General features: G+C 40.0%; 1 protein-coding gene across 3 annotated transcripts; it reads right to left on the bottom strand.

The window, feature by feature from the left end:
- Positions 1-1,074: 1,074 nt before the first annotated feature.
- LOC108441794 (galanin receptor type 1) lies at positions 1,075-26,972 on the bottom strand. 3 transcript variants are annotated; one of them, XM_017721506.2, is made up of 4 exons: positions 26,072-26,972; positions 24,960-25,025; positions 14,284-14,521; positions 12,693-14,193 (listed from the first exon to the last, which is right to left on the bottom strand). In XM_017721506.2, exons 1-4 carry the CDS (start codon positions 26,711-26,713, stop codon positions 14,168-14,170), a joined length of 972 nt encoding a protein of 323 aa, XP_017576995.1. In that variant the 5' UTR covers positions 26,714-26,972; the 3' UTR covers positions 12,693-14,167. The 3 variants fall into 3 exon arrangements, with proteins under 3 accessions (XP_037387094.1, XP_017576995.1, XP_017576994.1); XM_037531197.1 differs by lacking the exons at positions 12,693-14,193; positions 14,284-14,521 and adding an exon at positions 1,075-1,310; XM_017721505.2 differs by having other exon boundaries at positions 12,693-14,521.
- Positions 26,973-26,996: the final 24 nt, after the last annotated feature.

Here is a 26,996-nt window from a genome sequence, read left to right as displayed (position 1 = left end):
ACATTTTTTGTCATTTTTTTCACACTGATTCAAAGTACTTTATTGATCCCAGAGGGAAATTGCAGTTATTACAGTTGCAACCATGTATGTAAAAGAATAAACACTTTAATAATTTTAAATAAAAAAGAAAAAATTGCAATTTGCAACACACAAACTTGTCAATGCAGAACGTAAGTTATCTGAATAGGGCAGCAAACAACAGTAATAACTCCAACACAGCACAAGACAGATTATTTCTGGGTTTGTTAACTTCTTCATCAGAAGAAGATCATTATTAATGCCTACATGAGCTGAGACAAACATGGGAACATGGGCTCTTTATTACCTCACCCACACGTTGATTGGAAATTGGAGCTATATAAGAGAATGAGCTTTACGTGAAACTTGGAATTTGTAGTAAAGGTGGTCTGAAATGGCTGTAACAGATTCAATAGATTCATATATATGAGATGGGTCATTACGGCCTTTAATTGTCATATGCAAGACTGTGTAAGTTGGCTTCTGTTAGGCTCTTGGGCTGCCGTATTTCAAACTTGTTTAGAGAGCCAGCAGGGCAATCAGTCAGCAAAATGTTACAGTAGTCTAATCTAGAAGTCATGAAAGCATGAATTAATTTCTCAAGTTAGTAATTAATATTTAGGTAGTCATTACAGTTATACTCGAAGGCTCTCTCTTCCTCTTCTAGATGCCCTGCTTCAGTTATGGTGTATGTAGCTACAGCTCAAATTACTTTGGGCAGTGACAGCTGGAAAAAATATACAAAGATGTTCAAATGTTGCAAATATGAAACAACACCTTGGGGATTACAACATAGTGAAAATAAAATTGTCAAAATATGTGAACTGGTTATTTAACTAATGTGTTGCATCCATCTTTGTTTTTGAAGCACTTACAAGTTGCATGGAAATTCTATTGCACACAACTAACAGTGTAACTTACAGTGTTCTTGTATGTTTCAAACATCTCAAAGTTACATCGTAGTTTCACCATGTAAAGTCAGCTTTACATATGAAACATTCTAATAACAGCAGAGTAGTTTTCTAGAAGTTCTTGAGTGAATTGAGCTTTCATATAGAAGCAATATAATCAAGCTGTTTGCTTAAGCCCATTTTGCTAGATAAACAAGTAAAAGATGACAGACACTGAGGGAAGGACATAGCCAATTTTAGGGCAGCACTGTGTGATGTTTCCTGTGATGAGCTTCTGTATCTCCATACCAGACAGAGATCAAGAGTGCCAATTTACTCTTGATGATGCCTGATGGTCTCCTGAACTTCGTAACCTGACCTTCTTCAGATGTTGCAAAAAATCTGATGAAAGTTAGAAATAATTATGATTAAATTACAACATGTTTTAGTTTTCACTGACAATAGGTTTATTGACAATAAGGGTTATTCAGTATCTATCCTGCCCTCCACCCGATGACAGCTGGGATAGGCTCTAGCTCCCTCCACAACCCTGAGGGAGAAGCCGCTTAGAAGATATGTGTGTGTGTGTGTGTGTGTGTGTGTGTGTGTGTGTATTCAGTCTCTAGGCTATCACTCGCTCTCATTATCCACATAGATACATGACTAAATAGCCTTAGCGCTGAAGCGTTAAGAGGCTCTGGGAAATAAAGATAAGAATCTTTCAAGATATGAAATTTGTCAAAACATTCATGGTAGAAATTCCAGGTTGTTCTTTATAAAAAACATCGAGAGCTTTAGTCCTTGAATGAAGTCTGGCTGAAGTGTGATTCTCATCTCTGCTAATGCTGATCTATTCTTTCTTCATATGAACAAGAAGAGTAAAGTGCACTTGCTTAGTAAAAATAAAGTGTGTCTGATTTCGTGCATAATTGTCTTTCATTTTTGATAATTGCTCAGTACCGTCTGTGCTGCACTAATAGAAATGTAGGTTACAGCATCTTGTTCCTGGTCTCCTGCACAGAGTGGGTCTCATTCAGTAGCTGCTGTATTTAAACTGATTTACAACTAAACAGGTACTGTACTGTATATGTTCACATTAGGACTGTCTGACAATTAAAATAGTAAATTGTAATTAATTATGAGTTTGTGTACTTAACCACACTTTACTGCATTAATCCCTAACTTTGTTCCTAAACACTGCTTAAAAACAGTGCATTTCATTGTAGTTACATGAGTGCACAACATTAGCTTAAATAAAGTGTATGTTACTTGAAATAATTTAACTTAACAATTAACATGAAAGTAATTTGAGCACAATGTGAACATAAAAATAAGGTGAAGTTTTCAATATTCATTACCGGTGTCCAGCAGTGGTTCCAACCACAAAGCCAGTACATTTAAGGGAGTTCCTTCTACTTAACTGTAGTGTAGTGCAGTGTAGTGTAGTGGATACGCTGTAGACTGGGGTTCAATCCCCACCTGGGTAAGCACCCTACACTACACCAATAAGAGTCCTTGGGCAAGACTCCTAACACTGCCTTCGCCTACCTGTGTAACAATAATCAAATTGTGATAAGAGCGTCTGCCAAAATACCATAAATGTAAATGTAAGTGTAACTGAATTCACTTTGAATCTTGAAACACCGCCAGACTGTCAGCTTAATTGTTCATAGCAAGGTTGCAGTGAACAGCATAGTCTGACAATACTTATTGCCCGTTTTGTACTGGACTATAATTAAGAGATGGACATTAATGCCACTGTTAATTTGCTTGTAAAACCTTTATAAACTTTTCACCACTACGGAATATTGTGAGACTCAGGACCTCTCTCACTGAGAAGCTAATTCATATGTTTGTGAGCTTAGTGTTAGATTACTGTAATGCCCTTTTGGCTGGACTTCCAAATAAGAGTATACAAAGACTGCAGTATGCTCAGAATTGTGATGCATTTATATTTTAACTAAAATAGAACACATCCCTTCTCACATCCCTCCAATTTTAAAGTCTTTGCACTAGTTACCCATTAGAGACTTTTGAAAAGTTTTACTTTTCATTTATAAATGTTTATATGCCCAAGCTTTGGTCTGGATCCTCAGATCTGCCGGCAGTTCCATGTTCAAAGATATGCTCCATGGGTGACCGTGCTTTTAGTGTATTGGGTCCACGATTATGGAATGAGCTTCCTGAGTCTCTAAGCAATTCTGGATTTTCATCTCTTTTTAAAAAAAGAATCGTAAGACTTTTCTTTTTCAACATGCTTTTGTAAATTATTTTTTAAGTAATACTGAAGTGAAACACCACATACACACTAGTGAACACACACACACTAGGGGGCAGTGAGCACACTTGCCTGGAGCAGTGGGCAGCCCTATCCATGGCGCCCGGAGAGCAGTTGGGGGTTAGGTGTCTTGCTCAAGGACACCTTAGTCATGGACTGTCGGCCCTGGGGATCGAACCGGCGACCTTCTGGTCACAGGGCCTAACCTCCAGCCCACGACTGCCCCACTCCAGCCCACGACTGCCCCACTTAAACAACAGGCAAATCTACCTAGGTGCACTCAACCCCCTGGAGGTAGCTGCCCCATAGGGGATGGGTGATACTCATGTATTAGCATCCATCATTACTCAATTCTAAAAACCAGCATATGGAAATATGAACTACCTTGCCTAAGCCTGGAACACCATAGAGCAGGTCTTTGTTATGATGAAGACCAGGTTGAGAAGGATCTTCTTTAAGTCAGCACCCTCTGTTTGCAAAATGATGGCCTCCTTTGCCATCCTGCAAATTTGCCTGTCAGCTGGTAACATTCTAAAACCAGAGGAAAGAGATGAGCAGATGAATGTCCTACCATCCCATCCAGTCCATTCCAATCAAACATTTCAGTTTGGCTGGTGTGATCTGGCCTTTAGAACTTAACGATCACTGTTCCCTGTCAGTTAACTGTTGATTTGTGCATTGGGACAATGTTGATGCAATAATTGCTTATATTACTGAAATTTGAGTCATTAGACCTTTCATTAATTTCTGGATAAGACAGATGGAAGTATTTTATTGACAGCCATGGGGAAATCTGGACACAAATAATCAATTGTCAATTGTTGCCTCATGATATTTTAATATTAAGTATTAGGCTAAATAGAGTGTATTTGGTGGTCAATTAATTATTCATTTTGCCTTTTGATCCAAAATCTCTTCTTTACAATATGAGATATTTCCATCCTTTTGTGAAATCTGGACTCACACCAATAGGGATATTTCACATATGCATTACAACATAGTAACATTTGTTATCTATTTTATGTGTATTAGCTCTCCGTATTCGCAACCGGCATCACATAAGTGACGGCTATGCCAAGAAAACTGCAACAATGTCTATAACAGGAGCATCCATGAATTGTAGTTACAGAGGTATTTATCTACTGAGAATGAGGCCAAAGTACAGATAGTTTTCTTCAACAGGGATGACTGGTGACTTATTTTCAGCTGCCTCTAGACAGGAGCTTGTGCTCACTGAAGCCATATCAGTTTGGTAGCATTGGTAGTGGAGCACTTGCAATCCTCCTAGGAGGAATTATTGAAGGCTTCTCCCCACAGGATAGCCAGCATAGTTCCAAACCCGCACAACGTAGCTTCCGCAGCCTCACCCCTGTTGGTGCCTGTTACTGTATCGGAACTTCTTAGCTCCTAAAGGATGTTGTTAATGCTACATTAGTTTAAAAAGAAAAGACAACTTGTGAACTGTAAGAGCTGTTTAAATGAAAAATTCCACATTATTCCATGCACATTTATTGCCCTGCAACACTGAGAAGCTGGCATACTTTACCATTCATTGTAGACCCTGTTGACGGCAGAAAAACTGGGCAGAAAGACATTTGGAGAACTAATTGAGAATTATTGGTGTGACACATAAAACATTCTTGTGTGCATAGAAATGCCATGAAAATAATGTGTTATTCATATATTTACACTTTACAAGCAGAAGTATGTGGACAACTCTCCTAATTACATTTGGCAGATGTTCTTATCCAGAGTGACTTACAATTTGATCCTTTTACACAGAAAGGCAAAGGTGGTGTTAGGAGTCTTGCCCAAGGACACTTATTGGTATAAGACAGTGTGTTTCCTCGAGCGAGGACTGAACAATAGTCTACAACATAGAAGGCAGAGGTGTTAACCACTACTCTATACCAACCAATTATGAGTGTTTCAACCACAGCTTTGGTTAACAATTGTATTAAATGAAGTACATAGCCATGCAATCTCCATAGGACCAATATATGTGAAATTTCTGCCCTGCTAGATCTGCTCCAGTCAACTACAAGTGCTAATATTGTAAAATGGAAGCATCTAGGAGCAACAACAGCTCAGCCACAAAGCAATAGACCATACAAACTCACAGAGCAGGGCCACTGAGTGCTGAAGTGCATAAAAATCACCAGTCCTCTGTTGAATCACTCATTATAGAGTTCCAGACTGCTTCTGGAAGCAACATGTCACAAGTGTCCACATACTTTTGGGCCATATATTGGTCCATAAGTGTGTTGAAATATTAAACACATAACATAAACAGTGACATAATGCAAAATAATTTGCCTTTTTTCATTTCCATCATTAAATGTCATTCTGTGCTATAAATTTCATAATAACTTGCACACAGTGCTCACTTAGCTCTATGTCATGGACATCTCTGGATAAACATAATGCAAATGAGCAGAGTGGCAACCAATCAGGTTGTTGATATGTGGCAAAGAAACTGATTGGGTCAGAGCCATGGTTACATGCTGAGATTGCTCAGTGCACACCCAGCAGAAGATTCATTGTCCAGAATGTGTGCTGTGTCGGTGCTGCACTGTCCTGTCTGTTTACTGTGTCTAATGTCTGTTTAATTTACCATATTTATTGTTTTTAGTTTAATTTTTTGTTTGCACACTATGTCTGCATGTTCGCACTTTGTACTCTTTGTTCCTTGTTGCACCGTGTTGTTCCTGTCGGAACGTAATTTCACTCCACTTGTACATAAATAAAACACACAATAAAAGCCTCTTGACTCTTGAGATACAACAGTTAATAGAAACAATGATATCCATAATAGTGTAAAAACAATATTATGCTACAGTGGGGTGCAGAATTCAGTGGGGTGTAGAACCTACAGCTGGCTTTCTTTCTCTCTTTGCACCTCAGCCTGCTTGTGTTGTAGTGACATGCACCCAGAGTGGCCAACAGCTGGCGAGGAAATGATTCAGTTACAGTTAAGTGTAGTGTCTTACTTAGTGTCTTACTTACTTAGTGTCATTACAGCTAAGTAATTAGATCTTCATCTGGTCCCACTTTAGATTAAGTGTCATTAATAACTGTGTAGTTACATGTGAACAACATGTGCAACAACAATGTAACTACTAATGATTTAGTCACTGTTACAGACGGAATACAGAAGCACAGCTTATGTAATTCCACATGTGTATCAACTTCAGTTTTGCCTTATGTAATTGCACAAGTGTATCTTAATAGTTGTAACAGCCTATTCTCTAATTGTAATTACATTCTCTAAATGTAATTACATTAGTAATCAGACTGTAATTTTTTTTTCCAGAAGCAGTAAAGGGAAGTCTGTAATAAATACATTAACACAATATTTACCCTGTATCTACCGGCTTTCCTAACATTTAGCTAGCATTTATGTAGCTAGTGCTGTGACACTGTAACCACTTTCAGCTTTAAACCAGTCTGTAATGTCACACAACAGCAGACACCCCTTATATTAACATGTAACTGTTAAAACGTTAATTATATGTGTTGTTGTAACACCCAAAGCAATGTCTATATTACCACTCCTTTATTACACAGTAACTACATAACAACTACATAGGAACTGTCCACTTATTATAAGGTGTAACTATCACTGCATTACAGGAAAGTCACTGTGTAGAAGATACACTTATGTAATTACATGAAAACTGAAGTTACATAGGCTGTACTTCTGTAATCCATCTGTAATACTGACTAAAGTAGTTACAGTGTTGTTGCATATGTTATTCATGTGTAACTGCACAGTTATTAGAGACACTTAATATAAAGTGGGACCCTTCATCTTTTTTTTCTTTTTTTTTACAAAAAGTGCAGTGAATATCTTAATCTCTATCTTTAGCTTGAAATGGGGAGAGCTGTTCGATAGACTGCCTAATTAGTGTTTGACTCTTGGAGGACAACAGCATTGCAGAGTTTATCTCATTTAGCACAGCTAATTAAGCTCATCAGCTAATTACACATTGAAGCCTGTCTCTCAAATAGGGGTCTGCATGGACATAATATTGAAGTCTGACCCAATACATGGGACTTTGCGACTCCATCTGACCAGGCTCGACTGGTACAGCTACATTTGAAACCCAAGCTTGACCTGAACCTGCTTGCATGGACTAACTAAGATTAAGGATTATTACAGACAGTTTTACATTACTGTGCTTTGTTACTAAGTTCTTGATTTGTCAGACAGTAAAAAAATGTAAATTTATCTGCAACTGAGCATTTCCTGTAGCTGACACTGACATAACTGCTCAGAGGAAGAATTGTGACATCGATGATTATTTCTGATTAGTAACTGCTGCAGAACAGCTGCAGGGGCAATTAATCTGACACTAGAGATCTGATGCTCTGGTCCTCCATTTATCATAACATAAAAACTGTCACAAGCTCTGTACATGACCTTGGAGCTTATTATCTGAAATAATGACCAGATCAAAATGATTCCTAAATGAAAACGTTCATGAATCATTCAGAATTTTAAACAGTTATGCTATCTTTTTATTTTGTCCTCTATAGGACACATATTGGACTACAATAGAGAGACACAGTGTGTAAGAGATAAAATGCATGACAGCAAATACAATTTATGTCCTTCAAATAAGAAATTAATGTACTCCATTAAAAATGACTCAATAGAAAACAAAACCTGTCACATTTGCTATCAACCCTTCCCCTCCCAGCCACCAGAGACCACATTTACCTGAGAAGGGCTTTGCCTTAGCTGTGAAGTCTTGTCTGGTTTACCTTGCATTACTGAGCCTTGTGCTCTTAATTCCTTGCCTGGTTTTGACTTTATTTTGATTGCAACCAACATCATCTTGGTTTTTTGTTTTGTTTTGACTTTTGTTTTGATATTTTTTGCTTTATTACCATCTCTAGACCTTGTTTTGCTGTTACTTTGCTTCTATTGACATTAAAGTTCTACTTGATTCCTACACCTCATGTGAAGACCCTTCTGATAGACACTGTACAAATGGGATCAGCAAACATAGAACAATAGATGTCAAAATGTTTATTGCTACAGCCTTGATTGACTCCAGAGCCTTAGGTCACTTCATCAATCGGACAGTGGTGGAACAATGGAACATTTCTTTGGAGCCGGAGAACACCCCGATCTAAAGACTGCAATTGACCTGCTTACCAAGAATAGAACAGATTCTCTTTCTCAACCAAAAACCAAAGCTTTAAACAGTCTCTCTACTTCTCCTAATGCTGCCAATTTCTTCTGAGTTTTTTGGGGGTTTTTGGAGTTCACAGTTTTTACTGCAGATGAATCTGGGGTTTCAGATCTATAGCTGCACCATTACCATGCTGAAAGGTACAGAAAGGAGAACTCTTAAATGAGATAACAAAGCTTTTGAGTCATTAAAAGCTGGCTCATCTCAGCTCCTGTTCTGAGGCCCCATCTCTGCCTTTCATTATGGAGGTGGGTGCTTAACTGACTGCAGAAATCTAGAATCCATTAGAGCAGCCAAATGCCTGAGCATAAGAAAAGCACACTGGGCATTATTCTTTACACAATTTAATTTTACTGTCACTTATTGTTCAGGGTCCAGGAATCCTAAAGCAGATGCCCAATCCTAACTGTAGGAAGTAGAATTGAATTTGCTTCTATTGACATTTTTGCATTTGATTGCTACACCTTGTGTGAAGAATCTTCTGACACCAGCACAAACCTCATTATTTGGTCAGGCCCTGTTGGGCTTGGGTCAGGGCTCTTTTTAGGCACTACAGACCAGGGGTGTTCAAACTTTTTCTAAAGGGCTCATACTTTGGACCCCCATTCTAAAGACTAAATATATTGCTGTTTTAATTTTCTATGGTGGTTTTAATTTAAATCAAATGCTAATGTTTGCATTAAATTAAAAGAGAGAATTGCCACACAGGGCCTGTCATCAATTAATTGCCTAGGTTAGCAGTTATCTAAGGTTCCCAGTCCAGCCCCCTTGTTTTCTGACTCTGCCCCTGATTGTTACCAACTGTGTTTTCCACCCGTGTCCTGTTATCCCTTGTTAGCCCTGTTGTACTTATGCCCTGTGTCTTTCCTGGTTGTTTGTTGGTCTTTGTATTGTTTGCATTGTTTGCACTGTATTTGGTGTTACCTCTGCAAGCCTCTGTTTTATTTTCTGTACTCCGTTGTTTGTTTACCCTATGTTTTCTTTGCATTATGTCTGCCCACTGTTCTCTTCGTCTTGGCTCGTTGACCTTGGACTGACCATGACCTGGATTTGCCCTGAATAAATCTTACTTTTCTCCGCATATGCATCTGCCTCCTCATCACTCCTCGTTATACTGCATCTACATCTAAATACACACACATTTGCATTTAAATTGCTTAGTTTCGCATTTATATGTTGTCTTGCTGTTAATGACATACTAAAGAGCATTATGGCTGGAAGTAAAGAGTCAGTAATGATGGAAAAGATCATACTAGGTGATTTCACTGATGCTACTGACTGGAAAGTTTCCCAACAAGGTGTTGAACATTTAATTTAATATAGCTTGTGGATTCATTTGTCATTTGTTTCTGTAATGATGCATTGTTGTCTGGGAGGAGTTAAGATTACATACATTTCTTGAAGAAACAAAAAATTTACACTTGGTTCAATTCTATTTAAACTTAGTAAGAAATCTCCATAATTACCAGGGTTTAGGTTTTAGATCTAATAGTTCAACTAGTAAGAACATTTTTCAGATAACCACAATGGAAGTAAGACTATTGGCCTATTGACAAATTACATTCTCCATATTCAATTGAAAATAGTACAAAGATATTATATCTAATGTTGAAACTGAGAAGTCATATTGTTTTTTTTGGAAAATGTATGGTCATTTTTAATTTGATGGCAGCAACACATGCCTAAAAGGTTGGGATGGGGGCACCAAAAGGCTGGTAAAGTTGTGTAATGCTAAAAACACTTGGTTAATTGGCAAAAGGTCAGTAACATGATTGGGTATAAAAAGAGCATCCCAGAGAGGCGGAGTCTTTCAAAAGTAAAAATGGGGAGGGCTTCACCACTCTGTGAAAGACTGCACCATCAAATAGTGCAACAATACAAGAATAATGTTTCTTAAGGTAAAATAGCAACGTACATAATAACATTAAAAGATTCAGAGAATCTGGAGAAATCTCTGTGTGCAAGGCCAAAAACCAGTATTCGCTTCGGGCCCTCAGACAGCATTGCATAAAAAACAGAAATTATTCTGTAGTGGAATCACTGTGGGCTACTTATGAAAACACAATACCTGTGAACACCATTTGTTGCTGCATGCACAAACTCTAAAACGCAAAGAGGAAACCATATGTAAACGGGATCCAGAAACGCTGCCACCTTCTCTGGGCCCAGGCTCCTTTAAAATTGACTGAGGTGAGCTGCCATCCAGATGGCATATTTTACAGGGAAGGCCTTGCTAATTTCAGCAAGACAATGTAAACTATTCTGTATCAGTATTGCTCATTGCTCTTCATTAAAAGAGTCTGGGTGCTAAACTGGCCTGCCCTGAAGTTCAGATCTGTAACCGACTGAAAACATTTGGTTCATTATGAAAAGAAATATATGAGCAAGGAGATCCCGAACTGCAGCTGAAATCCTGTATCAAACAAGAATGGGAAAACATTTCACTTCCAAAACTACAGCAATTGTTCTCCTCAGTTCCCAAACACTTACAGAGTGCTGTTAAGAAGAGGTGGTGGAAAACAGCGGTAAACAGTTTTTTTTAACATGTTACTGGCATCAAATTCAAAATGGGCCAATATTTTTCAAAAACAATACAATTTTAAACATTTGATTTGTTGTCTTTGTACTATTTTCAATGAAATATAGGGTTTAAATTATTTGCACAGCAGATCATGTTTTTATGTACATTTCGCACAGCATCCCAACTTTTTTGGAAATAGGGTTGTTTATCATATTTTATTATATTATTTATATTATATTAAATTATTGATGTATCTCAAACCTCCTCTTGAAGTAGTATTAGTGACTTGATAGTGATGAGCCTTGTTTGCATTCACTCTGAACCTTTTGATGTTTTGATTTGAAAACTACTTCATAAGTCCAAGATGCACAAAGACAGACTCATTGTGAAATCTGTTGTTTAAATGATTAACTAGAGTTGCACTGATATGGAATTTCTGGGCCAAAACAATAAAGAGTACTTAGTACCTTATTGTGACCAATTCTGATATCAACCAGAGACTTTAATTAATTCATTTTCAATAATTTGCATTCATTTAAATATTCTACATTTGATACTCTTACCATTTACCATGCTCTCAAACTAGCCCTCAGGACCCAAGCAGCTAGTCTTTTTTTCATGTAATGTTGCTTCTAGCATACTTATACCGGGATTAAAGCCTTGGTTCAGGTTAAAACAAAAAAATCTGCGTTTGGTGTATCTTTACTCTTGCGTTGATCTTGTGGTCTTGGAATGAGAACATTTTTTTTATTTATTCATATCATTTATTGATTGATATCTAACAATGTCACATTACTAATTAGCTTGTTTGCTTATGTTATTAATTATATTCCCAATGTTAGGTAGAACTGGAATTTAGTGGCAGGTTTTAGAGGACTGACAGATGGCAACAGCAAGTTAGCTAGCTAGCTTTTAATAAGAACATTAGGTGAGTGTAGAGAGTTGCCAGAATGTACCTAGTTCACACACACATGGTGCTAAAAGTGTAAATATCTTCAGTAATTCCAGTATTTGAACAATAATAATAATAATAATAATAATAATAATAATAATAGCAATACATATATAAGCTGAGTGAACATCATTATGTTGTTTGATTCTTTTTGTTTTCTTTGTTTTCTTCTTATGCAGTTGTTTCCTTGATTTTTAATGAATACATTTTTTTGCTTATTCTAATAATCATTTTTTGCTTTAAACTGCCTAAAGCTCCATAGTTTTAATTATATCCTCAATGCTCTACATCAGTTTCTATGTTAAACTCTGGGTCACCCTCAATGTACCCCAGATTTAAAAAAAGGCTGATTGATTGTTTGACTGATTCATTGATTGAGTGATCATGCACCCCTAATAAAACTCTATTGGTTTGTAGTGTCAGGCCTTAAAAAACAATATTGTTGAATGACTCCTCCCTCTACCACAGAGCCAAATGCACTCCTGCTTTAGGGTCTTGTGAGCCTCCATGATCACCGTTCTGCCACCAATGCTGTGGTTTCCGTAAGCTGCATGGCAGTGTATGTTAGTTCCTGATTCTCTGGTTCTCTGTAAGATTTCCTAATGCAATCACAGTCCATTTGGTCCAATTTCATTATGGCGAGGCAGACAGGAAACTTTGAGGGGGTGATTCCAGTCTCTGGTCTGGTTTCCCCATTTCTGGGGCAGATTTAACAGACCACTGCTGTTGTTACAGCGGTAATTGCTGAACAGAACCAACAACAACCAAGACCATATATCTTCATAGTGCATGCCCACACAGGAAAAGGCAATCAGCGACCAGCAAAATTAGCTTATAATAAAATACAAAGAAGCAGTTTATGTGTCATTACAATGGCTGAATACACATTCAAATGAGGTTATACATGAGCATGTCCCATTTCTTTCTAATGAGGCTTAACATAAATAAAGGCACAATAAACACACCTGACACATACAGTGTTGTCTACATGCAAATAAATAAACACAGTCATTTACAAAAGTTGGTGCATCCTTGGTCAAATTACATATTGATGCTCTACACAGCTATGCAACATACTGTGGGCACATTTTACACTGTACATTTTATGTTCATCCAAATGTTAAACTCAATAAATAAAATAAAAAAAGTGTGCAAAAACAATTGCACAAATATGCCATATTTAAGTCTTTAGATGTGCTGACTTATTTTCACATAGAACCTCAACCGGGGGTCACTGGGGGCGTTCAACCTTTTGAATGCAGCTTCTTTGTATGCAGAGGCGTACTACACCAGTGAATAGAAGAAAAACTTGCTGCAGAAGGATGTGCTGGTCTCACACTTTTAGTGCTGAGTGAAATGCTTAAAAAACCATGTCATTTGTCTGTGTAATTCCAGCATTTGTCTGCACTCTACCACCTTGCGCTTCTGTACTTTTTTATTGTGCACTGCTATGTGTACCATGCATTGTGTGCACCAGTGAGAAGACTTTTCATTGTGCTACACAGAACAATCTTCCTATTGAAAGGTATGTTCTGAACTCACATTAATCCCATTACTCACATTTAAATACATTTAACCTGCTCCAGAGCCTACTGCTAATACTGTTATAAACCTTTAATGGTAATGACATTATCATTAATGCTGACCATTCCTGACATTACATTCTAAGGCTCAAATGGACCATATTCCAAATGTAGTAGTTCAGCCAAGACATGTTTGTTGCCTAAAGTTTGCTTCATTAGTTTTGCCCTGAAAATAAAACCCATCCATGCAGTGAAACACCCATATACACACTAGTGGGCAGTGAGCACACTTGCCGGGAGCGGTGAGCAGCCATATCTACGGCATCTGGGGAGCAACTGAGAGTTAGGTGTCTTGCTCAAGGACACCTCAGTCACGGACTGTCAGCCGAGAAGATCAAATTGGCAACCTTCCGGCCCACCACGGTGTTACCATGCTTTAATCCTCACACACACCTAAGTAGATTTGCTTAAGTGGATTCTCTGACTTAAGTGCATGACACACTTTTTTTTTTTCAAGTGCATGACACATTTTAGTTATAGCCTCCATTATTGTCAGTTTTACAGATCAAATACCAAACATATCCTGCAGACTGACTACATTTACGGGCTATTTGGGAAAATCTGATTTTTTCCACCACTAACTCCAAAGAAGCTGAAAGAATGAGAGAAATGTTTGTGGAATAATGTCAACAGCATCACACTGGCAGGGTCAAGCACAGAGTTTATACTATAAGGATCAGCCCCAGTATTATGCAGCTTTAATTTTCAGGCTTTGTAGACAGTCCTAATCCTCCAGTCTGCTCCAAAACCCTGAAACACATCAGACATTAGTGCAGTTAGTGGAGGGAGGGGTTTCAGCTTTACTGCGGACCTCCTTGATGTCATTTAGTGGCGACTCACTGGTGATTTGGCACTTGAACACCTGCTTGTAGGCCTTTCTGAAGTTTTCAGAGAGGAAGGCATAGATGATGGGGTTGACGGAGGAGTTGCTGTAGGCGAGGCAGTGGGCAACCACCCGAAAAATGAAGGAGGCCTGGTTTAGGGGGAAGGAGCCAAACTCCACCCACAGGTGCACCACATGGTGGGGAAGCCAGGAGAGACAAAAAACCACCACTACCACTAACACCGTCTGCGCCGTCTGTGGAGAAATGTGGTATGACAGAGTTACAGACCAGTTTAACTTTATTGGTCAATGCCTAATTCTGTACATGCTACTTAATAGTTCTTATGTTCACTATTGTCCTAAAATAATAGATGAAAAAAATAAATAATTCGGAAAAATAGTAAAAATAAGTAGGACAATATAGTAGATGTGTGCAAACTTTTCACAGGTACTGTATCAAATCAGTATCTAACTTACTGTATCTAACTTACTTAAACTTTTTCATATGCTGCCTTAGTTGGTGATTACTTTGACTCATATTTTCATATTAAATATCTTGTCTTTGTAGTGTATTCAATTGAATATAGGTTGAAAAGGATTTGCAAATCATCATATTCTGTTTTTATTTATGTTTTACACAACATCCCAATTTCATTGGAATTGGGGTTGTAGTTAATTACATTATTAATATGAAAAAATCCATTTAAACTTGTGAAAGTTATTGGTACCAGTAAAAGTGTTCAAAATGTCAACATTTAGGTCAGAATATCTGTTTTCTCTAGTAAGAGCTTGACTGGCTTTTCTTAAATCATTTTAATGGGAGGAATAACAGTTACTATTGTGAATTCAAAAAAAAAGAAAAGCTTTCTATTCTTACATGTAAGAACTGAATTTGTACATGAATTTGATTATTTTAACACAATTCAGAAATTTGGCTACAATGGTTCCTTCTTCTGAAATGAATTAGCAATTTTCCCTAGTCAGAACTGAAACTTTACATGTTAAAATAAATGTATAATTTTGAGTCTGAACCAATTTTCATTTTTAACATCAATAATAATTGGAAATCAAAAGAAGGTGTGCACATTGGAGGAAAGACTTGTGAGCGTGCTCCTCAGACTGCTTTTAATTAGCTGAAACTATGAACCATGAAGTGAAGGATCCTTTGCAGGCTTTGCTTATCTTAGAAATACGGCTCCACCTTTATCGTGTTCAGGTTTTTCTTTTTAATAAAACAGGAGCAGAGCCAAGGTTTTGGTTTTCTAAGCACGCTGTATGTGTAGCTAAGATCAGGAAGGAGCTGCCATTTCATGAGCACAGCTGACCCCGACAGGTCTGTTCTCAGTGGAGGACCAGAGTGAGTAATGTTCGTCCGAACAGCCTGTCCATAATCTGCTTGTTTTTCTGTTATTTCTTTCTTTCTTTCTTTCTTTCTTTCTTTCTTTCTTTCTTTCTTTCTTTCTTTCTTTCTTTCTTTCCATCCGTCCACTTCACTGCACTCAACCTGGGCTGCCATTAATCACAGCGATAAGAGACACTTTGACTTCAGCTCGGCTCGGCAACTGCACTCATGCCATTTTAGCAAAATCAATCCAGCTAATGCCTTGAAGACAAACATAGTCCACGGACACTCTTTATCACTCTGTCTTTGACCCTTTAAAGTGACAGTTTGACTAAAAATCTTTTTTTACACTTATTTTCTCTCCTTGTTTTAAATGTTTGGTGTCTGAAGTTTGTTTAGCCACCTTATTTTTCAGATGATCACTGCATAGATTATGGCTGAAATATTCAGTTGGAGAATGGAAGTGTTGTTCAGTATTGTTTTAGCTAAAATAAAGAAAGTGTGCTTATTTTTTAAATTGTCATTTCATGCCCCATTAAATGTCTCTGAGGTATTTTGGAGGCAGTGTGCAGTTTTGCAGTGGCCATTACAGCTGACTGAAGTGAAATTTAATGCCAAGGAGCGACAAGGCAGCCGCACGTGCTGAGTAAAGCGAGTTTTATTATGGGCAAATCCAAAATCAGGGTCGAGACAGTCCAGGGTCCTAGAGCCAACATGTACAGATCGGGATGCTGACGTGACGAAACCACAAAACAGACAAACAGTATAAACATACAATCAATCAAGCATACAAATCAAACAAAGACTAGCAAGTCAAACAAAGACCAACACAGACCAGGGCAAACACGGCGCTTAAAAAGCACAGGGATAACGAAGGACAGGCGGAAAACAGGTAACAACAATCAGTGGCAGAGTCACAAAACAAAGGGGCTGGACTGTGAAAACCAAAACAAAGAAGCACGTGGATGATCAAAAAGTAAACAAAAAGTACAATCAAACAATACATCCGAACAGCACATGAGGAGACTGGGAGGGGCCAATCGTGACATTAAAAGTATAGCAAGAACAGGAATCTTACGTGCATAAACCTCTCAAGAAAGCGCAGTGCTTTAGAAGGCATATTAGTGTTGCTTCTTAATCACTTCTTGAAAAAGCAGTTATTGTTCAAATCTGTGCCCATGAAACCCAACCAGACAACAAAATCAGTTTATTTACATGTTGTATTTTTTACAGCTGCCCTCACTGGAGCAACTATCTAGCAGGCAAGCGTTCCAATAAGAAAAGGCATACTTTGGGTTCAAGCCTTTAAAGAAGGAGTTTAACAGCTTAACCTATCTTTATGTTAAGCTGTTAGAACTGATATCAAAATAGACTCTACTTTTCACGCTGAATGTTATGCCAACAATATGATTTGTAATGAAAAGCCTTTATCCGTTAAATTAGAAAGGAATGCAAATGGAAGCATTTTCACTAACAGTCTCAGGCTCTTGGACCCCACTTTTGCTTGTCATTATGGTCCCATATCAGTGAGCATTTAAAAATGTTTAAAAGCTTTCTGTCACTTGCTTATTGTTTCTCAAGTTTATATTAGTACTATGCTGGCAACCCTTCCACCATCAGGTGAAACCGAAACAGCCCTACCTTGGTAATGCATTACGTAGAAAATGAAATTATTAAATGTACACCGCAAATAATGCAATATTTAATTTAAAGCCATTTGTGTATCAGCTATAGGGTGCACAGCTTTCTATACACATGTAATGCATTTATTATGTGTAGAAGTGAAACTAGTACCTTATATGGAGGGGTATAGGGTGAATTTAAACAGATTAAAACAGAGCTGTTTGCTGTTAGAGACTACTGTTTATGCACATTCAGATGGTTGTCATGATGAATGTTTACTCATGCTAAAGCTACATTTATTAACCAAATGATTCACACACCAAAAGTTTAAAAAAATAGTCTGAGATTTCAAAAGTTTTTCTTTATTCTTTATTCCTTTATGTGAGCACATAGGCGCTCAAGTGTAAAGTGCACAGGTGAGATAAAAGGGTAAAGGGAATTAAGGGTCGCTTACAAAAAATTTACATTAAGCTAATATTGCATGGAAAAATGCAGTTTAGGTTGCAAGGCAAGTTTGCTTTAGGTTGGGACTGACATTGAAAATATCCAAGTGCCTAACAACGTCTCTCACAAGCTAGCTTCCATCAACAGTACACTGACAGACCTGATGTCTGTTTATCTCCCTCTTATTCATACGCATCTCGTCCATGGTTTTCAAACACATCCTTCACAACCTGCAAAATAAAATTCTGATATCTCAGGTGGTCTAAAGAAAAAAATTAGGTTAACATCAGATGCTGGTGTTTTTTTTGGCATTCTCAGCCAAGTCACACTGAGTTGTTTCTGATCCACTTGTACCGGCACAACACACTGTCACAACCATGTCAGTGTCACTGCAGTGCTGAAAATAAGCTACTACTAAGATAACAACAGCTCAGGTGGTTCAATGAGGGGCCATTTCAGGAGGCTGATAAACTATGCAGCAAAGGCTACAGTCAGTCATTTTAAACCTACAAAATGCATCTGTATGGTATTTTTCACTGGTGCTTCAGGAACATCAGGGGGTCATATACTGTGCTAATGGCCAGCCAACCAATCTTTATGCAAATTTGTCAAAGACACTGAATAATTTAGTAATTTTTTCATTTATTTGAAGATGAGTGATGAATGCCTGCGGAGAACAGAAGTAAAAAAGTGATCACAGCGATTCAAATTTTGATAGATTTAAGCCAAACTATTCTTTAAAAAGAAAAACACATACACATTCTTTTATGCTTTACATATTATATATAATAAACTGTTTAATCCATAGCATTTTCATGGCAGTTTCTTTCTTAATGGCTTAATTAGGTCAGCTAATTTACTTGGCTGTTCTTAGTATTACTGTTGACATCAAGAGAAGCTGCAATAACAGAATGTTTGGCAATATTCTGACAAACTGAGGTTGTTCACCAACAGCTAAATTACCATCGAAGAAAAAACTTATGCATTGTTTAAGCCTGCCTGTTTACACTACAGTAAGTAACAAGCAATACCTTAAAGTAAGTGAAATAATAAAACAACACATAGATTAACATTACAGGTCACAAGTATCTAGATATTGATGTAAATTAAAGATTCCCAAAATTAAAATATCTTGTATTATGTAGGATAAAACATAAATAAAGTACAATATGGCCTAGCATATTGGAAAAAGTGCCTTAAAACAAGGTTCCTTAGTAGGGTGTAAGAGGGAAGAAAAACACTTTTTAGGAGGCAAGTGAACTTATGAACTTCTCAAGGCCGAACGGCCAAGATGGAAAAACACCAGCAATCGTGTTAGGGTGTGCTAGGATGTGCCTGGTACATTGTCTTTTTTTAAAAATGACACAGATCTGACAAGATGTCAAGCGACGACAACATACTTTGGACAGATTGCATTTACACTTTTCATTCATTTGCACCCCCAGTTTGACCAGACAAGTTATAGCTCAGCTTGCTTTAATTGGTCTGGTATGCAGCTGGTTTGGGGCTAACCATGTTTCTGTACACTTAATTGTACACAAACACACACACACACCTTCTAAGCCGCTTCTCCCGATGCTGGAGTCTATCTCAGCTGTCATTGGGCAAAAGGCAGGATACACCCTGGGCAAGTCACCAGTCCATCACAGGGCAGATACATTCACTCACACAGGGGCAATGTAGCATGTCCAATTGACCACTGACTGCATGTCTTTGGGAGGAAACCGGAGAACCTGGAGGAAACCCACGCAGACACAGGCAGAACATGCAAACTCGAACCCAGGCCCTCCTTGCTGTGAGATGACAGCGCTACCCACCATGCCACCATGCCACCCTTGTGCACAGCTAATGAAAACACATTCCTTTTAGGGACCGTGTGCTTTTTTTTTTAATGAAACGTGACTCAGTGAGAGATTTCAGTGCTTGTTTCCATAATATGATAAGGCACTATTTATTGCTTTTATTGTTATTATTTTTAGTAAAGTTTTCATTTTATCAGCTGCCACTGCAGCAGTTTGGTATGCATAAAGCTTCAGAGAGCAAAGTGGGGACCTAATTATCCATCCATCCATCCATCCATCCATCCATCCATCCATCCATCCATCCATCCATCCATCATCTTCCACTTCTCCGGGGTTCGGGTCACGGGGGCAGCATCCTAAGCAATGAGGCCCAGACCCTCCTTTCCCCAGCCACTTCCACTAGCTCTCCGGGGGGGGATTCTGAGGCGCTCCCAGGCCAGCTGGGCAATATAGTCTCACCAGCGTGTCCTGGGTCTTCCCGGGGTTTCCTCCCTGATGGACTTGCCTGTGACACCTCACGAGGGATGCGTCCAGGAGGCATCCTAACCAGATGCCTGAACCACCTCAACTGGCTCCAGACACCCTGCGGAGGAAACTCATTTCGGCCGCTTGTATTCGGGATCTTATTCTTTCGGTCATTACCCAAAGCTCATGACCATAGGTAAGGGTGCGAACGTAGATCGACCAGTAAATCGAGAGCTTTGCCTTGTGGCTCAGCTCTTTCTTTACCACAACAGACCGGTAAAGAGCCCGCATCACTGCTGGCCCAGCACCAATCCACCTGTCAATCTCCCGCTCCCTTGTACCATCACTTGTGAACAAGACACCAAGATACTTAAACTCCTCCACTTGAGGCAAGAGCTTATCCCCGACCCAGAGAGGGCTCTCCACCCTTTTCCCCCTGAGAACCATGGTCTCGGATTTAATGGTACTGATTCTCATCCCGGCCGCTTCACACTCAGCTGCAAACCGATCCAGCGAAAGCTGAAGTTCACAGCCTGATGTCCCCAATAGGACCACATCATCTGCAAACAGCAGTGATGTAACCTTGAGGTCACCAAACTGGACACCCCCTGTCCCCTGACTGTGCCTAGAAATTCTATCCATAAAAATTATGAATAGAATCTGTGACAAAGGGCAGCACTGATGGAGTCCAACTCTCACTGAGAACGAATACGCCGGGATACACAGTCGAATGCTTTCTCCAGATCCACAAAACACATGTGGACAGGTTGGGCAAACTCCCATGAGCCCTCTAGGATCCTGGAGAGGGTGAAGAGTTGGTCCAGTGTTCCACGACCAGGGCGGAACCCACACTGTTCCTCCTGAATCCGAAGTTCGACTATAAGCCGGACTCCCTTCTCCAGGATCCCCTGCATAGACCTTACCAGGGAGGCTGAGGAGTGTGATTCCCCTGTAGTTGGAACACACCCTCCGGTCCCCTTTTTTAAAAAGAGGCACCACCCCCCCAGTCTGTCAATCCAGTGGCACTGCCCCCGATGTCCACGCAATGTTGAAAAGGTGTGTCAGCCAAGACAGCCCCACAACATCCAGAGCTTTGAGGAACTCAGGACGGATCTCATCCACCCCTGGAGCCTTGCCACCAAGAAGCTTTTTAGCTACCTTAGCGACTTCGGCCTCAGTAATGGACAAGCCTATTCCCGTGTCTCCAGACTCTGCCTCCTCACTGGAGAACATGTCAGTGGGATTGAGAAGGTCCTCAAATTATTCGTTCCACCGCCCAATGACGTCTTCATTTGAAGTCAGCAGCACACCATCTCCACTATATACAGTGCAAGTGGCACACTGCTTTCCCCTTCTGAGTCACCTGACGGTTTGCCAGAATCTTTTCGGAGCTGACTTAAAGTCACTTTCCAAGTCCTCACCAAACTCCTCCCACACCCGGGTTTTTGCCTTGGCGACGACTGAAGCCACAGATCGCTTGGCGTGTCGATACCTGCCAGCTGCCTCTGGTGTCCCACACGCCAACCATGCCCAATAGGACTCCTTTTTCAGCTTGATTGCGTCTCTCACCTGGGGTGTCCACCACCGGGTTCGAGGGTTACCGCCCTGACAGGCACCAACTACCTTGCGGCCACAGCTACAGTCAGCTGCTTCAACAATGGAGGAGCGGAACATGGCCCATTCTGAGTCAATGTCCCCCACCTCCCCCGATATCTGGTCAAAGTTCTGACGGAGGTGTAAGTTGAAGATCAATCTGACAGGTTCTTCTGCCAGATGTTCCCAGCAAATCCTCACTATACATTTGGGTTTGCCCGGTCTTACCGGCATCTTCCCCCACCACCTGATCCAACTCACCACCAGGTGGTGATCAGTTGACAGCTCAGCTCATCTCTTTACCTGAGTGTCCAAGACACATGACCGCAGGGCCGATGACACGACTACAAAGTCAATCATTGAACTGCGGCCTAGGGTGTCCTGGTGCGATGTGCACTTATGGACATCCTTCTGTTCAAACATGGTGTTCGTGATGGATAAACAGTGGTTTGCACAGAAGTCCAAAAACTGAACAACATTCGGGTTCAGATTAGAGAGGCCATTCCTGCCAATCACACCCCTCCAGGTCACACTGTCATTGCCCACGTGAGCGTTGAAGTCCCCCAGTAGGACAATAGAGTCTCCAGGAGGAGCACTTTCAAGCGTCCTTCCCAAGGACTCTAAGAAGTCCTGAAGTCCTGGTACTCTGAACTGTTGTTCAGTGCCTAAGCACAGACAGCAGTCAGGACCCGTTCCCCAACCCGAAGGCGTAGGGAAGCTACCCTATCGTCCACCGGAGAAAACCCCAACATACAGGCGCCGAGTCGAGGGGCTATGAGAAAGCCCACACCTGCCCGCCGCCTCTCAACATGGGCAACCCCAGAAAAGAATAAAGTCCAGCCACTCTCAAGGAGATTGGACTCAGAGCCCAAGCTGTGTGTTGAAGTGAGCCCGACTATATCTAGCAGGTATCTCTCAACCTCGCGCACCAACTCAGGCTCCTTTCCCACCAGTGAGGTAACGTTCCATGTTCCAAAAGCCAGTTTCAGGGGGACCCCGATAACGCTGTTCCGGGCAGGGTACACAAGTCGTGTTTTTTATTATTTTTCATAGGGGAAATTTTGGATCACACTTTGTCTGACCTGTCACCTAGCACCAGTTTGCCATGGGAGACCCTACCAGGAGTTTTTTTTCCAGACAACATAGCTCCTAGGATCATTCAAGCACGCAAACCCCTCCACCACAATAAGGTGGTGATCCATGGAGAGGATCTAATTAAGCATGCACAAAATCTTGAAATGACAATTTTCTTTACAAAAGTAAATAAAGAAATGTGTTTGCAATTTCTGAATGATAACATTTCTGTTATTCTGTCAGTGTTCTGATGTAATAAGCACATCCAACAACAAAAATCTTATCCTAGGGCTTATGTTGGGAAATAAACAGACCCACACATTCACACACACACACACACACACACACACACACACACCAAGACTGCTAAGCCTGAAAAATCAGCCTTGAGGCTCAAGGAATTAGCCATGGCCTCCTGGAATTACAAACATTCCTTTTTTATCTTAGCCTTGAGATTTTAATGGATCTATTTATAAAAACAAAAACACTACAATAAAAAAGCAAATAAAGAAGCAAATATCAAATCTGGATTGCAGTTAGGATGGAGTTTGAACTCTAATACATATGTGAGCACATAGAGATAAACCACCAGCCCATTGACTAGTTCAGTTCCATTTAAACAGAAAGTTTCACTGCTCAGTCTGTCCAGTCCATATATCCTCAAACTAAACTGTAAAATCTTCACCTTCTGAATTCACTGTGTTTGTGATGTCACAAAAATTGACACATTTACATAAATCTGCCTGTTCAGCCTGCAGTGAGGTGTATGTAGCTACAGTGCTGTGTGAACATTTTAGGCATCTAAGCAAATTTTTAAGTGATTGACCGCAACAGTGAGTTTATGACAATATACATTAGAAGTCATATTCATAATTCAAATAAACATAAAAACAATAAAAAATAGCAAGAATTTCTTGGGTCCATATTTTCCTTGACACCTTCACAGCCGCCACAGAGACTTGTTAACATCATCAATTACATCATGAAATCAAGATCAAGAAATGTATTCTTGTGTGCATCAAGAAATTGATAAAAGAAAAAGAGTTCTTTTTGTGTTTAGGAAATACTGCAGTATTTCAGACTGTATCATCTGTAGAATTTCTCTCAACACATGCTAGTGTACAGCTTTTTTGGCAAAGTGCCTGGTTGTTAATATCAGAAACAGCACCTGTGCTAACTCCCACAGTGCTGGACTTTCTCCTAATGAGTGCACGGAGAAAAGGATGCATTAAACTGACTTGATTCAATTGTGTCAGTCAGACCCTCATAAACTAAATATATCACTTATACACAACTACTCTATTTAAGTTTACTTACTTTTGGCTATACTTGTATTGGAGTAAAAAGCTTTTTTATTCATGTGGAAATTATGGACAACGATGGAATTAATGAATAGAGTATGATTTAGATTCAGTTCTTGTCATTGGCACTGTGACCTATTTTGATTTGGGAATCTGTAATTATTTCATACACTGGGTTAGAAATGCATTATATTGTGTAGAAAAGAAGAAAGTGTAACGTACCATCAGTTTCAATTTACAGCAGTGAAATATTCAGCTGAAAATGACAGCGCTGTGTAAATCTGATTAGTGTTTGTTTCCCAAAGCCTCCAGCAGATAAATCTGCCTTGGGGTTTTTGGCTATAACACCTGGACATGTGTTTAATCCAGCGTGTCGGTGCCTGCCCTTCATTTATTTCATTTCCAGTCAATTAAATGTGGTGCTATTTGGTGTTAAATTTGAGGCTTATAAGTACATGTGATAAATTTTTTTTTAGTGTCAGGAAAAAAGAAGACTGTATTGTTTATATTTAACAGAATTAAATTACACAGAAGCCTCAACAAAGACATATAATACCAGAGTTTTCAGAATTCAGTGTATTCACCCTTTGCCTTTAATACAGTTTAAAATCTTTTCAGGAGGCTTGCTTTTAGTTTTCCAAAGAAACCTGCACGTGGATTTTTCCACATCTCCAAAGTTTAATCTTAGAAGTTGATTGCATTTTATTGCCACTCACGATTGTTCAGTGAACACCAGCAGCATCACCATCCTTTAAATCCATAGCGCTACCAGGGTCTACCAGGTCTTGCACACTTATTAAAAGTCCAATTTTCTTAAAACTCCAGTTTTAGAAACTCCTGTTTTTTCACTTTAGCACTTCTCGTTGGATTATTTTATATCTAATCTCCTCAGAAGAATCTCCTAAAAATGAATAGCTAGTGCCTAATGGCTGTTTCGTATGGAAAATAAATAAAGGAATGGTGGTATTTCACTTTTGTACAGTACTGAATGTGATAAGCAGTGCAACATAAAACATATTTTGATATGAATAGAAGAGAAGAAAACATACCTTCCTTTTAGAAGCCTCAGATTTTTTGGACATGTTTTTGAGCTTTTTGCTCAAGTGATTTAAAACCTGCAAACAGAAGAAAAACATGTCTGTGTAAAATGCGACGAGGTTGCATTCACACATCGACATTTACACTCACTGGCCTCTTTATCTGTGGCTCAAGCAAAGAAAAGGTGCCACATTGTGCTCTTTGAGTGATGCCCTAAAGCACTGTGTCTGAAAAAGAGATTTTTGAGTTTGACGAACCGATTAAAGGTTTTAAAATCTTCCACATGCTGTGAATGTTGTAGACCAATTTAAGGGCTCTTCCTAAAACTGTTACATTTCTGTCCACTTTCAAAGACTCTTCACACTTCACACACGTTCAGTTCAATTCAGCATAATCATACATACATAATCAACCATGTTCACTCAGACATGGTCATTCATTCATTCATTCATTCATTTTTTATTGTTTCACAAGCAGACAGTATTACTTGCATGTGCACACAGATACATTGCATGCACAAAGGAAAAGCTAAATAAAAAAAAAATTCAGTAAAAAGACATTTTCTAAAAAGAACAAGGTCACACTGAGGACTCATGAGCGTGAAGAACCTTTTAAAGAATCCTCATATAATGTAAATGCCCTGGACCAATTTAGGGACCCTTCCTAGAAGGTCCTAAAACCTTTCCAATGTGTAAAGTGGATGATCTTTTGATCTCTACAAAGGTTCTTCAGCCTCATATATCTCACTTCAAGGATTTTAAGGAACCAAAAGTGGTTCTTCTATAGCAAAGAACCCTTTTTATTTTTAAAACTGTGCCACTAGTGCATCAGTGTCACTTCTGGTCCAGCACACAGACAATATCTGGTCAACAGTGGTAGTTAGAAACTGACCAGTAATGGATGGGGTGAGAGGGCTAATAAATTGCAACTGATGGACTACAGTCTAATTTTATACCTATACACCAGACCTATAAGATAGATGGACCTGATAAAATGGCCAGTGAGAGCAACCAAAAGGAAAGTGGACAGTGAGCACATTTGCATGTGGCATTATTTATCTGACCCAAATAACTAACCAATTAACATGCATCACTTCATGGGAACGTGCAGTTGATGTACTCACCCTGGCATAGCAGAATGAGATAAGCAGCAGTGGCAACACGTATCCGAACACGAAGGTGCACACCACGTAGATCTTCTTGTGATGCGCCTGTGGCCACAGCTCCCAGCAGTAGGTGGCATTGTCTGCTCGTTCGATGATACGTTGGTAATAGGCAACTGGTCCCGCCATGGCCAGAGACAACAGCCAGATGACCAGGACAGCCAGCAGGGCATTCCGGGCCACGCGCACAGACGAGGAGCTGCGTGCGCGTACGATGGCCACGTAGCGGTCCACAGACATGGCAGACAGCGTGAAGATGCTGACCAGCATGGAGACGGTGAAAAAGTAGTGGACAAACTTGCAGGCGAAGGCGCCCAGCACCCAAGTGGGCAAAACATAGACGGTGGCCTGGAAGGGCACGCAGAAGAGCAGGTAGGACAGGTCGGCCACGCTCAGATTCAGGATGAAGATGTTGGTGGTGCTGCGGGCTCGGCCCGGCCGGCTGCGGGCCAGCACCGTGATGACCACAGCGTTGCCCAGCAGGCCCAATGCAAAGATCAGCGCAAACACCAACAGAGTGGCCACGTTTTCAGCTCCAATCTCCAGGGCGAGCTGCGCGCCGGAGCCTTCCGTGCCGTTCCCTTCAGTGGAGTTCATCATCATCGTCCTCGCGCTGCCACTTCCGAGAGCGCGCGCTCAGGAGCACGGCTGAGCGCTGAGAGGTGAGCCACAAGTGCGCCTCTAGCACGAGCATGCAGCGCGCCAGCGAGTGCGTGCGCGTGTGTGGAGGAGAGCGCGAGGTGGACGGAGAGCGGGTCCTCGTGCGTCTGTGGAGATCGACGAGCTGTGTTTGCGCGTGTGATCTGTCCGCGCGCGTTAGTTATAGTCCCGGCAGCGTGGCACGTCACCACTAAACCACACACACACACACACACACACACACACA

Source organism: Pygocentrus nattereri, chromosome 19 (assembly GCF_015220715.1).
Source record: "Pygocentrus nattereri isolate fPygNat1 chromosome 19, fPygNat1.pri, whole genome shotgun sequence".
NCBI classification, from domain to species: domain Eukaryota; kingdom Metazoa; phylum Chordata; class Actinopteri; order Characiformes; family Serrasalmidae; genus Pygocentrus; species Pygocentrus nattereri.
Note: the sequence above shows the minus strand (reverse complement) of the source record. Positions and strands in the feature narration are given on the sequence as shown.

Coding starts and splice junctions, on each gene's coding strand:
- LOC108441794 (XM_017721505.2), bottom strand. CDS start 26,713: ATGATGATGAACTCCACTGAAGGGAACGGCACGGAAGGCTCCGGCGCG. Junction 25,026..26,071: donor TCTCATTCTGCTATGCCAGG/GTGAGTACATCA, acceptor TTCTGTTTGCAG/GTTTTAAATCACTTGAGCAA. Junction 14,522..24,959: donor CTGAGGCTTCTAAAAGGAAG/GTATGTTTTCTT, acceptor ATTTCTCCACAG/ACGGCGCAGACGGTGTTAGT.